Source organism: Sinocyclocheilus anshuiensis, unplaced genomic scaffold (genome assembly GCF_001515605.1).
Source record: "Sinocyclocheilus anshuiensis isolate Anshui unplaced genomic scaffold, SAMN03320099.WGS_v1.1 scaffold1262, whole genome shotgun sequence".
NCBI lineage: Eukaryota > Metazoa > Chordata > Actinopteri > Cypriniformes > Cyprinidae > Sinocyclocheilus > Sinocyclocheilus anshuiensis.
This window is the reverse complement of record NW_015558617.1, coordinates 711513-726055: the sequence shown is the minus strand read 5'-3', so window position 1 is coordinate 726055 and position 14543 is coordinate 711513. Positions and strand designations below refer to the sequence as shown.

The window sequence follows — 14543 nt, the reverse complement described above, 5'->3', positions numbered from 1 at the left end:
AGCATGTTACAGTACACTCAAATACTGTAAGTTGTGCAATTGTAAAATCAGGGTCAATGAGAGATTCATTCTGTCTCAGCATCATGTCTTTGTGCTTGAGTCCAGCCTAAGGACTTTATCCACATCACAAGTAATGTTGTCTTTTTTGCTAGACAAAGAGAAAAAACCCTCTGGTCTGACAGATCCAGCCTTGATAACACTCTCTAAACCTTACTCTTTCTCTCCTCATCCTCTTCCTCCTCATCCTCCACTTCTTACATGTACTCTTCCTCCTCTCCTTCTCAGATTGTTTCCATCTAAGGATGGAAACCTGTGCCACTTGTGCACTCTGAACTGGCTCATATTTTGTACAGTTGGTTTGATCACATCATTAGAAACAAGTGTGAACAATTTTGAATTGTTGTGTGTAAACGATGACAACTGTGCTTTAGTTGTGTTTAACTTTTGCAGCTTGTGTTTAGCATTTTGCAGCACGAATGCATCACAGTGTGAAAAGTGTTTAAGTGAATGAGAATGTGCTTAGAGTGTTGCAAAAAGAGTGCATGAGATTTGCAAATAGAGCCTAACTGCCTGAACTTGTTTAAGGTTTAGCAGAAAGAGAGAGATTGGGGTTTAGTGTTTTAGCAATTCAGAAAAACTGTATTATGCAAGGATCAATCATCACGACAACATATGTATAAGAAGTACAGATATTTCAAGGTTATAATTTCTGCATACACTTTTCATGTCAGCACAGAGAGCTGAAGCAGCCCCGTGTGTTGTCAAGTGTGTGATGCTTCGGGTGCTAGACTGATGGCGGGAGATGGTGATCTTGTCAAAGCACACTTCCTGTCAGCTGTGGCTTCGGGTTGACAAATATTTGGCAGGCTGAGACACTAGTCAAAATGCCACTGTAGATTTAAAGGAAATGCTCAGATAAATCATGTCTGATGCTAAAGGTGACACGATGAGAAAGGTGCAGATTTAAGGCTTTCTAACATCTGATTTTGTGTTAGTGTGCAATTGTGCTCACCAGGCAGATGCCATCTGCAACTGAATCTTGTTTCTCTCCTTATGACAATCTGCTGTTTGTTGCAGACAGAATAGGCCATGAACGTGTTCTTCAACCTCAAGTAGAAATGGTCATATAATAAGCAGGGCTGGGTTCCTCTGGTTTCACTGACTCTCAAAGATGTATGCCAAATGGGAAAAGAGGCTGTTTTCCTGACATGTAATCTTTTCGGCTCCTTTGGTTTGAAATGGAGACAGAGTGTGATGGAGGGAAACAGTCAATGAGAGTTCATGAATGTGAGCAAAACAAGTGTGACCTGATCAGTGTTGCAACAAAGAATAATTGAAACTGCAGAAATGAGCTGCATTTGAATTCAGAGAAAGATTTGTAAATGGGTTTACGGGGGCAATTCAATCAGAAATGCATTTTTGCACAGACACAATGAGGTAATTTTTAGAGAAGATGGATTTGTCTGACCGTTTTGTTTTTGAGATGGAACATGAGGCTGAATTACTTAGCTTTTAAAGGCAGCCAGACGGGGTCTGGCAGTGGGGCTTTTTTTTCTCTTTATTATCTTTTAGAGTGTTGTGAACAGTGTGAGGAGACTTAATGTTAGTCTGCAGGGATAATAGTTCTTACAGCGCCTCCGTAATCGAGTTATAAATTACATACTTGTGTCTGTATTCTATCAGTCCACACACAGTTCTGACGCAGACTCTCTTTATCTTACCTTCAAATACACACTCTTTTAAAGGACACTTATACTCTGTCTCAGAGATGCACTATGCTGATATTACAAAAAAAAATAAAAAAACTCTGTGAAAGAGACTTTACTACTCATATTTTGTTTTCTTTTTTCCCTTTAATTCAAATATCCTTTTCTGTCTCTGTTTCAGTTTACTTTGATAAATGCTTAGAAATATAGTATATTTCATATTTGTAGTGCCAAATCATTTGTTGCTTAGCTTTTAATTAAAGAATTAAAATGTAAAATAAAAGATATGAAAATAAATATTTATTTTTAATTTAATTTTATTTATTTTACATTTTAATTCTTATATTCTCAAATACAAAATAAAATAGGGATTAATAAGGAAGTAATAAATAAAAAAAGTACAATAATAATAAAAAAAATAAAAAAATAAATAAAAACAAAGTTACAGAAAAAAGGGAGGGGAAAAAGAGTAATAGTTCACACTGACAGCGATTTGTAGGAACAAAGCAACCGGAAGTCATTCATTTTCAGTGAGAGTTGGTGATTTGAGGCAACATGAGCAACAGGGACCGTTGGCGGTGCAACAAAGTTGAGCAGAGTTTAACTCTACGCAAATGTACAATGACATAATCTGACTATGAGATAATATGACAATGAGAGTGCAGAGAGTGGAGCACGTGTGATCCACCACATGATACAGCTGGATATAGTTGAGGGGTTTATGTGAATTAAAGGGATAGTTCACCCAAAAATGAAAATTCTTATCATTTACTCAACCTCATGGCACACCAAACCTGTATGACTTTCTTTGTTCTGTGGAACACAAAAATATGTTGTTTTAAAAAGGGTCCAGGGTCTCAGGGTCCAATTTATTTTTGTATTTAGGTTGGCCAGTAATCATCTGTACTTGTAATATAGTTTCTTATAGTTTATAGTTTCTCTCTTTTGTGAAACACAAAATAAGATATTTTGGAAAATTATTTTTAAAATATCTTTTTTTCTTTTTACGTGTGAGTAACTGATAACAGAATGTTCATTTTGGGTGAACTATGTGCTCAGTACTTATGTATAATTGTAATATGGTTTATAGATGGAACACAAAAGAAGATATTTTGAAAAATAAATGTCTCAATGTTTTTTTGAATCCATAAAGCTTGAGTAAATATTTGAAGAAATTTAATTTCACGGTAAAACTCAACTGTTTAACTCTAGGGGAGTTGGAAAATGAGCCTATTTTCAAAAACAGTGGAGTGTTCCTTTAAGAATGTATTTTTCTTTGCTGTTGTATTCGAGTTTCCCAGTAATCACAATTGTACTATGGTTTATAGTTTCTTGCTTCTGTGGACCACAAAAGAAGGTAATTTTAAAAATATTTTTGTCCATGTAAGTCAGTGGGGTCCAATGTTGTTTGAACCTCCTAAGACTTTCAAATGATCTTCTTTTTTCTTCCAAGCTTGAGTAAATGATGACAGAATTTTCATTTGGGTGAATTTTATTTTACTTTGCTGTTTGCAGTTATCATGTGCAATTGCAATATGGTATAATTTAATTATAAACTTCATTTATGTAAACATTTAAGTATGTAAATATGATACAATTATGTCACTCTCAATTTCTCTATCTTTAATAGGTAACATCTTTGTGGTCAGTCTTTCTGTCGCTGACCTGGTGGTGGCGCTGTACCCCTACCCCTTGGCTTTGGTCGCTATCTTCCATAATGGCTGGACAATGGGCTCCCTGCACTGCCAGCTGAGTGGGTTTGTTATGGGACTGAGTGTGATCGGCTCGGTTTTCAACATCACGGCAATCGCCATCAACCGCTACTGCTACATCTGCCACAGTCTCCGCTACGACTGTCTGTATTCTCGTCGAAACACCTGTCTGTACCTGCTCCTCACCTGGATGCTAACCACTCTGGCCATCGTGCCCAACTTCCTTGTTGGTTCCCTAAAATACGACCCACGTGTCTTCTCCTGCACATTCACCCAGACAGCAAGCTCTTCTTACACCGTCTGCGTTGTTCTGATCCACTTCCTCGTTCCTCTGGGCGTGGTTTCTTTCTGCTACCTGCGCATATGGACGTTGGTGATTAGGGTCAAAGGTCGTGTCCGCCCCAATCCGAAAGTCAGAGTGGCCAACCTGAGGAATTTTTTGACGATGTTTGTGGTGTTTGTGCTGTTCGCCGTGTGCTGGGCGCCCCTGAACTTCATTGGGCTCGCCGTGGCGGTTAACCCAGCAACAGTGGCACCGAATGTCCCAGAGTGGCTGTTTGTTACCAGCTACTTCATGGCGTATTTCAACAGTTGTCTGAATGCCGTTGTCTACGGGTTGCTCAACCAGAACTTCAGGCAAGAGTACAAACAGATTCTCCGTGCTCTCTGCACCCCAAGAGCGCTGCTCACTGAGAGTTCCAGGTACAACACTGAAGCCATAAAGAGTAATGACAAATTACTCTCCTCTTGACAAATGAGCAAACATTTGTGATTTATGATTCCAGACTGCATCACAAATCTGACTTTGTGGACTGATATTATTAAAAATTTTGCATTCATGCCATGGTGGAATTAATTGAGAAAAAGAAAGAGCAGTTGTCTTATCAGGAATATGAAACATGACGATAGAGCTGCTGTTAAGCCAAAAGTAGTCAATTGACTTGGCCTTTTTAACACTTATCTTGCTACTTGTTAAAGTCTGTGTTAAGGTCTTAACTGGTCATCTTCATAGCAGGCCAACAAACGACTTCTATGATTTATTTTCCCACAAAATGTGTTGCTCCATCAAAAAGCACAGTTTCACTATAACATGTGCTTTTAGCCCCATTGTATCCGATCGACTCTACACTAGTCCGGGGGCCTATAAGACCAGTATTTCTTGTTGAATGAACATTCCTTAACAAATTACGTGGTCGTCAGCCTTTTTATGCATTTTGTTTGAGCAGACTTGAGCTAAAAAAAAACTACTGCAGATGGTTGAGTATATGCTCTTATGTTCTTATAAAGATTGGTTGATACCATGGCAACAAACACTGAAAAAGACATTTTGATGCTCTGTGTGTCCTTTGTAAATTCTTTGTATATGGATGTTTTGTATATGAGGCAGTGTGTTTCTAAGTAACAGATTTTTTTTTTGTAGTAATAATAAAGGAATATAAGACTGATGCTTATTAGAGTAACATACAACTGATACATCCATAATTATTGTAGATCAAGTTGTATGTTTTCACTTTTGCAACAAAAATGATTTTAGTTAAATGTTTTTGATATATCTACTTCATGTGGTGTATTTCCATACAATCAGGGTTGGCATTTCCAATCTGAGTGGTCTGCATGCAACGGTGCTAAAAACTAAACTACATCTTTGTCTTTGTAGTCCTGTCTTTCTTCTCTTGCTATATCTTGCCTCCATAATTGACAGTCATACTTTTCTCTAGTCCGATTACTTACCTTCATTTTTTTTCTGCACACACTACACACACTTGCTCCTGTCCTTGAGGAAGATTTATCGCTTCTCCAGACACTAAAAGAGCTGGCTGAAAGGGGCATGATGATGACCTGATACAAGCTTCTCTGGGGCAGTAATTTTCACAGAACGGCTTGAAGTATTAACCCCCGATGCTCTAGCAGTGCCATATCCACCACAGACATAAATAGCCATAGACATGAATGTATTGTCCAGCTCAGTGGAGTAAAAGCATACAGTCTTTTGAATCCCAGGTCTTTATTTTGAGCAGATTTTATTTGTTTATTTTTACTGATATATATATTCACTTACAAGTCATGACTTTTTATTTTTATTATAGAATTATAAATAATTTGCTGTATATAAGTGAGACTGGGGCTAGTTGTCACAAGAGCTAGCTCAGTAACTTTGTATAACTCAGTATTGATGCAAACGTCCAATTATGCTGATTTTCTCCATAAATATTTTTTGGTTTTGAGTTCAGAAATACTCTCTTAAATTATAATAATTTTATGTGTCAATATCATCATATGTAATGCAGTGAAATGTTTACCAACTGGCCCTCGGTTCCTCCATATAATTAAGTACCATAATATATATATATATATATATATATATATATATATATAAGCTATGAATAGAAGCTAGTTGTCATATAGGGAAGCTGTCACAATGGCTAAATCTCAGTAACTACAAGGTTTTGCATTAAAAGTCCACAAATGCTGGTTTTATGTTTAAAAATCTCTTCTAGTTAAAAATCTCTTAAATTATAATAATTTTATCATAAAAACTTAAAGGCCAGTACCAGCCCTGGTTTATTTCATTAAATAAAAAATAATAAACTAAATGTCGTCTTTTATCCTGAAACCTTGCAACCATTTTAGTATTACAAAGACTTTTCAAAGTTTACTTTCTAGTATATCCTCTTTTATCCGACATACTTAGTTTATTTATGGAGCTCTCCTTCATAACAGACTTCTCATTTGAATCGGGTATGTTAAAGGAATACATACAAAATGTGCAGTGCGGTAGATCCCCAAAACATGTACTGAACACTACTGATTTAGAGATTTTTCAGAAGTTCAGGTCCTGTACTGCTCGTGTAGGCTACACGTTACAGTGCTGCGGCGCCCCCTAGCGGACATGCGCATACACACGCACACAACTGCCGTCACGATCATCCAGATCATGTGACAAAGACCCGGAAGAGCAACTAATTCAAGATGTCGCAGCACGGAACTACGAGCTATTGAGTTCCTATATCTTTCTTCTTTTCTTTGTCCATAAATAAAAATACAGAATGCAAAATTACGACAAGACAGCTGTGGGCTCCGTGCCTGCAACCGCGGCTGATTTCAGAGGGTAAGATTGTCTATGATGTGCCTATTCTTCTGCTCAGACTGCACATGACCTCGCACCAAAATCACAATGACTAGGGGCACGAAACTAAGAGATTCAATTGAAATAGTCGATGAATTAATATTACTGTTGCATTTCAGATGATTTAAAATTCACATTTTGACTAGTTTAATTGGTCTAATCTCTTCTTGTATCTTTCTTCCTTGCATTCATTCAGGAATGACGGTTCTCTTGTCTCTGTGCTCAAGACACTCTTGTTTTTCACTGTTCTGATGATAACTCTACCCATCGGACTATATTTTGCGTCAAAGTCTTTTCTCTTTGAAGGTATTTTGCTTTCAAAGGCTGATACTCCAACATATTTATTTATTAAAATAATTATAACGATAATAATATTTAATATACGTGTTATACTACAGCTCAGTGTATTAAAGGGTTAGTTCACCCAAAAATGAAAATAAGCTTGTGTTTTACTTACCCTTGAAGCATCCTAGGTGTATATGACTTTCTTCTTTCAGACAAATCCAGTCGGAGTTATATTAAAAATTGTCCTGGCTATTCCAAGTTCTATCATTGCAGTCAGCGGGTGTTGCTGTTGAACAGTCCACAAGTCGTCAAATAAAGCTCACGCATTCATAATATTCATAATAAAATGTGCCGCAGACGGCTCCGGGGGATGAATAAAGGCCCCCTGTAGCGAATCCATGTGTTTTTTAAAGAAAAATATCCATATTTCAAACGTAATAAACACTTTTCTCTCACTTCCGCTGACTGTCATACACTGAAGCAGTTCTGGCAGATGACGCAGCACGTATGCGCAGCGCGCACGCCTCTGAGATATGCTAGTCTCGCGAGTTTGTTTATAGGAGCAAAGGAAGCAAAGTTTCCTTACTTTAGCAAAGGAAAACCAGTCTCTTCTTGGTTTATATATCGAAATCCTCCGACATTTTTCTTTGCAAATCCTCTGTTTGTACTTCTAATTTGTGACCGGCTTTTTGTTTTGTTCTCTCTCCGCGTTCGTCACTAATCACGCAACGCATACGTGCTGCGTCATCCGCCGGAACTGCTTCAGTGTATGACAGTCAGCGGAAGTGAGAGAAAAGTGTTTATTACATTTGAAATATGGATATTTTTCTTACAAAAACACATGAATTCGCTACAGGAGGCCTTTATTCATCCCCCGGAGCCGTCTGCGGCATGTTTTATTATGAATGCGTGAGCTTTATTTGACGACTTGTGGACTGTTCAACAGCAACACCCGCTGACTGCAATGATAGAACTTGGAATAGCCAGGACAATTTTTAATATAACTCTGATTGGATTCATCTGAAAGAAGAAAGTCATATACACCTAGGATGCCTCGGGGGTGAGTAAAACACAAGCTTTTTTTCATTTTTGGGTGAACTAACCCTTTAAGTCCTTAGTTGCTGATTTGCTTCTGTAATTTCTGCTTAATTCTCTTCTTTTCTTCACAGCCTCTCTGGGTTTCTCCAGCAATGACAGCTACTTCTATGCTGCCATTGTTGCTGTGCTTGCCGTCCACGTGGTTTTGGCACTCTTCGTTTATGTTGCATGGAATGAGGGATCACCCCAATGGAGAGAGGGAAAACAGGATTAAGCAAGACTGAAAACTACAGGGAGAGATGGAAACACACACGACAATCTGTCTTATTCATTCCTGAACCAGAATATCATAATGGCGTGACACCATCTCTCTGTGTGTGTGTGTGTGTGTGTGTTTACTTTTCTCCTGAATATCTCAGCCAATCAGAGAGAAGATGCCTGATTTCTTCTTCATCTCATGGAATGGTCGAGGTCATCTTTTGGTCTGGCTGGAGGTTGTGTCAATCTGTGTTTTTGTGCAGGGTTAATACAGGACAGCAGAGAAGATGCACTGTTCTCATGAAAGTTCATTGTTCGTGCAGTGTCACATTCTGACCCATTTCAGGCTATTCGATAGATGAATCCAATTCTGAATCAACTGATTTCAAGCTGTTGTATTCAAACCGTAGGTCTTTTGTGTAATTTCAACGTCTTCCCTTACATTTTTACACAAACATACAGTGATCATGTAGACAGTTGGTTGTTTAAAACTAGTTTGTGTCTGTGTGATTAAGTCAAAAATAATTCCAATATGGTTAATTTCATGTCGTTTTATTGATCAATTAAATCTGTTCTCTGGAACTTTCATTTTGTCAATTTTTACTAGAAATGCACACTTTTGAAGCCCCAAGAGTATTGCCGTTCTTATTAGACATTTTATAATTTATAAATATTGTTTAAAATGACAGTTCTGAGTGGGGTGAGAGTTAATATGTTGATGTTATGTATTTTAGATCAATGTAGCAAATAAATCAATACTTCATCTGCCCATTGTTTGTGCCCCTTTAGGATAATATAAATAAAATGAATTAATTTTATTACAGCATTTATCAGAATATTGATCTAGATTGATCTATGCCTATAATATCTATTTATGATTTGCATAAATATTTGATCACACGGAAGGCACCATGTGACATTTAAATGTCTATTTTAACACTCCCTTTGTAGCAATAGCGCTCACACTTACACTCAATATAATAATTTTGCATGACTGAATACATGTGTTCTGTCTTGAAAATCTGAAGCGGTTGCTACAGGTTTCAAGCTCTGCACATGTATCAAGTGGAAACTCACTGTAATCATGTATGTAGTTTCGATCAAATTGTAATTCAGAAATAAACCCCTGCATACCCATGGTTGAGGCCATGACAAGACCAAGTCTAGAATACTGTTTTGAGATTAGCCTCAAGCTCTACCTCACTAGTGGGCATTTTAAACTCAATTCTAATATTTGTACATAAAGCAATGAACAGTTAAGAAAAACAAGATCACATCAATAAAGGTTCAGAATAAAGCAGACTATATATGTTATATGTTTCATATTATACAAACAAAAAGGGTCATTGAACCCCTGAGACAGTCTGCATCAAGTTACATCAAATTGCTCCCCCCAAAGATGGCTTTGGTTTTTGATGAGTTCAAGAATGGGTTCTGGTTTGGATAGATTCTTAAAGTGCTGTTTTTCATCGGTACAGCCGGTAATGGAAGGAATGAGGGCTTTTACACACCAACTGCTAAAGCAGAATGAGACAGAAGATGATGATGATCATGATTGAGAAACAGAGGAAAGGGGAAAACTGAGTTGAATGTCTTGAGGGATAAAGCTGGGGAGGGAAAGCAGGGAAACATCCTTGTGGAAATATTGAGAGTATGTCTGGGTGGAAGAGGAAGAGTGGAAAAGGAGTATTAGTAGAATTTCCTGGTTTCCCCTCCAGGTTTGTCGTTTTCTCTGGTCATTGCCGACTACTTTCTCTCCATTCCACCCCCACAGTGAGCTGTGAAGCGCAACTGAGTAACTCTACACTACAAAACTCTACAATGCTGACAGCAGAATTACACTACTGAACTCTAGATAATAGAACAATAGAAGTTCATGTTTAAGCAATAAGCTAAAGAGTGTAGTTAGACACAGCACATAACCTGCAACCCATTTAACTGCGGCTATCACAATGAATAACTGATTTGGAGTAATTTAGCATTACATCACTTAAATTGGATCCTGGGTGCCATCAGAAAGAGTCCAACTAGTTGATAAAAACATTGCAGTATTTGTTTAGAACTGTTTTGGAATGTTTCCACTTATAAACAGTGCTTGATATATGCAGTTTTCTCTGCTGATTCAGATGAGATGAATCATTGGGGAAAGCCATATTATGGATAAAGGACTTTCATTTTAGCCAGAAACAGTTAAAAATGTCTTAATGAAGTAAAAAAATGTCTTGATTGATTTTTTTTATTACAGATATGCAGCTTTTCACTTCACAAGACGTTAATTGATGGACTGGAGTTGTGTGGATTACTTGAGAATTATTGTGATGTTTTTATCAGCTGTCTGAACTCTCATTCTGACGGCACCCATTCACTGCAGAGGATCGATTAGTGAGCAAGTGGTGTAATGATAAATTTCTCATCTGATCCGATGAAGAAACAAACTCATCTTTCATGTTATATCATTCCTAACATAATAAAACCTCCTTATGCAACAAAAATAACAATCCACTATTAGTGCTGTACAGTGACATTGTACGGTAAAACCGGTGTTATAAAATAATTATGTAACATAAAATAACTATAAAATAAATATAAGGTATATTTCTGAGTAGACACTATGTTTAAAATATGAAATGTTTAAAAATTACTTTTTAAAAAGTGAGCCTGAGTATTTTATGTTCATGACTTATATTTTTGCCATTAGAACACGAAACGTTGGCGCCATCTAGTGTGGTGTGTGCTATAATTGACCATGATGTGTGATTCACCTGAACACACTGAGGTCAGAAGAAGAGGGAAATTTTGCCCATGTATTTCATCTGATGAGTTGAATTCTTACACTTGAATTCTAACTTTTACTAATTTACTTTCTGAATTATTTCCCTGACATATTTTTGAGTTTGTTGAGAGTGAGGTGTTATAGTTAAAGCTCATGAAAGAAACTGAATGGCTGCTAGTTCTATTTCCACTGATGTCACCATTGTATTGTTCCTGTAAGTGTGTTAAAGTGTGGACAAATGTGTGTGAATAAGCATCTGATAAAATAACTAGATGTGTTGTGTAAACATGTCTTGATAACACAGTATCTCCATCTTTGGTGATACTGTGTTATCAAGACATGTTTAGACCGTGTATCCTATTTAAAAATATCCGGCAGGTCCTGCTGTTCAAGACTTGGATACCTATATCTGTCTGAAAACTGATCCTGAAGACAGGGCAAGGATAGCTGTTATTCAACTGTTCCTCAGACATAGCAGTCATAACCTGAAATCTACACAGCACATGACAGAACCACTACCAGTCTCTCTATTTCTGTTTCACTCGTTGCTTCTCCTCACTCCTCCGCAGACACACAGAGATGACGGAGATATTTCATCCATTTGTGCATCATCATTATAATTATTAATTCAGGTCTGTGTGTATATGTGAGTGTGCATACGTGCTTGAGTTTATGGGTGTGTGTGTGTGTGTGTATTATTCTTCCCTTATTCAGTGGTGGACAGTAACGGAGTAGCTTTACTCCGTTACTGTAGTTGAGTAAATTTTTCAAGTATCTGTACTTTACTGGAAAGTACTTGATTTGTGTACTTCATCCACCACTGCCCTTATTATTCTCTGTGACTCACTCCCGTCGTGTAAATACACATGCAGATAGGTGAGAGGATGTTGTAAAATCCTCCCCATTTCCTGTGTGCATGTGAATGTGAATTTCTACAATCAGACAATGCATGACGTCACTAAGGTCAGAAAAGTCTTGACCAGTTCAGACTTACACACATACAACCAACACTCAGATACATTGCAAACTGTACATAAATAATTTAAAGATCTTATCTAAAATAAATATTATAATATATTATTTACAATTCAGTAATAATAATAAAATACTAAAATAAATTATATATGTTGTAATTTTGAATGTATTAATAATAATAACACATTTAATAAATAAATAATATATGTCTTGACGATGCCTGATACACATTGTAGAAAGCTGAATTAAGGAAGAGGAAGTATATGTCCATTAAAGATGGTTAGTTTGATGGGATTTCACACTTTGGCTGCTGGTCAGTTGGCTCCATCACTTAATCAGTACAGTTACATAATGAATGAAATGCATTGATTTAATATAGTATTCATATAATTCTGCTCATACTTAGTGATTAATGCTAAGTATGAGAAACATCTGTACTCAGCTAAGTGGTTCATGGCACAGATCTACAGTAGTACTGTAGTAGGATCTGAAGCAAAACCAAAGTCAGAAAGTGGGTCAGACATTGCTGAATATTTTGAGTCAAAGTATGAGTCCCGTCTCAACCTGTAGAACCAGAATCCTGTTCCCCAAGTGGAACACATCCACTAAGTTTCCATGGACACAATTTGGGCTCTCATCCTGTATTTTGATACAAATAGTAACTAAGGGTGATTCACAGACTAGCGACCATTGCCATGGAGACTGGCTTCTCTCTCGTATTATCTTGGAATTTTTAAGAGCGATCACTTCAAGTTTAGTCTGAGAGAAAGAGAGAGAGAGAGAGAGAGAGAGATGAGAGACGGAAAGAAAGAATAATTCTAAACTTCATAGCATAATCCACAGAAGCTTATTTGAGGTTGTAAACACATTTATCTAGACTGTCTGCGCAAGAGAACTGTGTATGTGCTCAGCATTCAGTGGTAACGCCATGACAAACTGTTTTATTTTGATTTGATTTTATACTGTCATTTCTGATCAGTAATGATTTGCTGTTACTAATGGAAAAGACTACTGGTCTAGAACTAGCCATCTTGTCTTTCCAGGCACAGACTTGTATTTTTCATGCTGATCTTGGAACAGTTATTATGAAGCTCTTCGTTGAGCTCAGGCTGGTATACTGGCGTGAATCTGCACACTGACTCATTGGGTATTCTGCCAGGGCACTGGGACAGCAGTGTGTGCTCTGATCTGTACTTAAACACCAAACACCCTCTCTTTACTTCATTCTCTCTTTCACATCTCAAATGTCTCAATTTCCTTTATCATCTTAATTGATCTTATAGATAACTAAAAGTTATCCTGTTCTATGCATATGTATGTTATGTATATTATACCGCATTCTGAATGATGCCACTGTAATTAGCACTATTTATAGTACTTGTGTATTGTGTGCTGTGTGTAAATATGTACGTTTTCATCTGCCACTGAATTAATTAAGTGTTGTGCACTGTGAAAAAAAGGGGGAAAATGCTATAATAAAAACCTGTTACTTGGTTATAACTGTAACCCTCTGGTCTTTCCAAACCTGTATGACTTTTTCTGCATAACCCAAAAGAAGAGATTTTGAAGAATGTTGATCACTAAACAGTTTTGACTCCCATTGACTTCCATTGTATTTTTTGTCCATATAATGGAAGTCAATGGGAACCAAAACTGTTTGGTTACCAACATGCTTCAAAATATCTTCATTTATGTTGCAGAGAAGAAAGTAATTCAGGTTTGGAAAGACCTGAGGGCGAGTAAATTATGACAGTTTTCATTTTTGTGTGAACTATCCTTTAAATAAGGCAATCCATGTTGGATTATACATTTATTTTAAAGGGGAATTCCCAGAATACACTGGTGTATTGTGTTTTCTTTTATTCTGCTAATGTTTACTGCGTTCTTTAAATGTCCTGTGTGGTGCCCTGTTGGTATTTTGTGTTTGTAATAGTGTTGTCACGGTACCAAAATTTCAGTATTCGTGAAAATCCACAGTTCTCGGTACCAATTTCGGTACCAAAGCAAAATACAAAAACATGCTAATTAAAAATTTTGACTATACTTTCATTTAATCCAAACTGTGTACATATTTAATTTTAAAGGGCTTTTAAAACCTTAGAGTTATTCAGCCTAGAATAACAACTAAGTTAGCTAAAAAAAAAATTCCAGAAATGCTTTTCTGAATGGATATGACACAAACAATGTTAACCATTTGTACATTCTCTAACACGCCTATTTTAGATTCACAATTCATTTAAAAGCCTCTGGTGTGTAAAAATAGTAAATATCATCATGTCCTCCTATTTTTTTTCCCCTAATAAAAGTTATAGGAGCATTAAATAGTTAATAAAGAAACTTCATTCTAATGCTCATTATATTAGCATTAGCCGCACTTATGCTAACGATTAACTACTCTAATAACAGTGATGTTCATTTCAATCCGACATTCAAATTAAAATATTGAATAATATTCATAACAGAAGCGTTGTTTCTCACAGATTTGCTCTCTATTTGTGGCGGCATATAAATGCAAATTCATTCTCTGCCAGCAGGAGGCGCTTGCAGAGCGGGAGAGATAGTGGTTTCCCCGATAACGGCTGTAATCAAATAAGCGCTGCGCTCACAAACGCTGCTCAGGCATTACAGGCAAGATGAAATGAAAATGACATCCATAATTTTCTGAAGAC

General features: G+C 36.9%; 2 protein-coding genes across 2 annotated transcripts in view; both read left to right on the top strand.

Annotated features, from left to right (window-relative positions):
• Positions 1-4169, top strand: part of mtnr1c (melatonin receptor 1C) — a 19011-nt gene extending 14842 nt beyond the window's left edge. The window contains exon 2 of the mRNA XM_016476214.1: positions 3337-4169. Coding sequence (XP_016331700.1) covers positions 3337-4169 — 833 coding nt within the window. The remainder of the gene's footprint in view (positions 1-3336) is intronic.
• Positions 4170-6331: 2162 nt separating this feature from the next.
• vma21 (vacuolar ATPase assembly factor VMA21) lies at positions 6332-8957 on the top strand. Its single transcript, XM_016476216.1, has 3 exons — positions 6332-6527; positions 6742-6851; positions 8000-8957. Exons 1-3 carry the CDS (start codon positions 6466-6468, stop codon positions 8140-8142), a joined length of 315 nt encoding a protein of 104 aa, XP_016331702.1. The 5' UTR covers positions 6332-6465; the 3' UTR covers positions 8143-8957.
• Positions 8958-14543: the final 5586 nt, after the last annotated feature.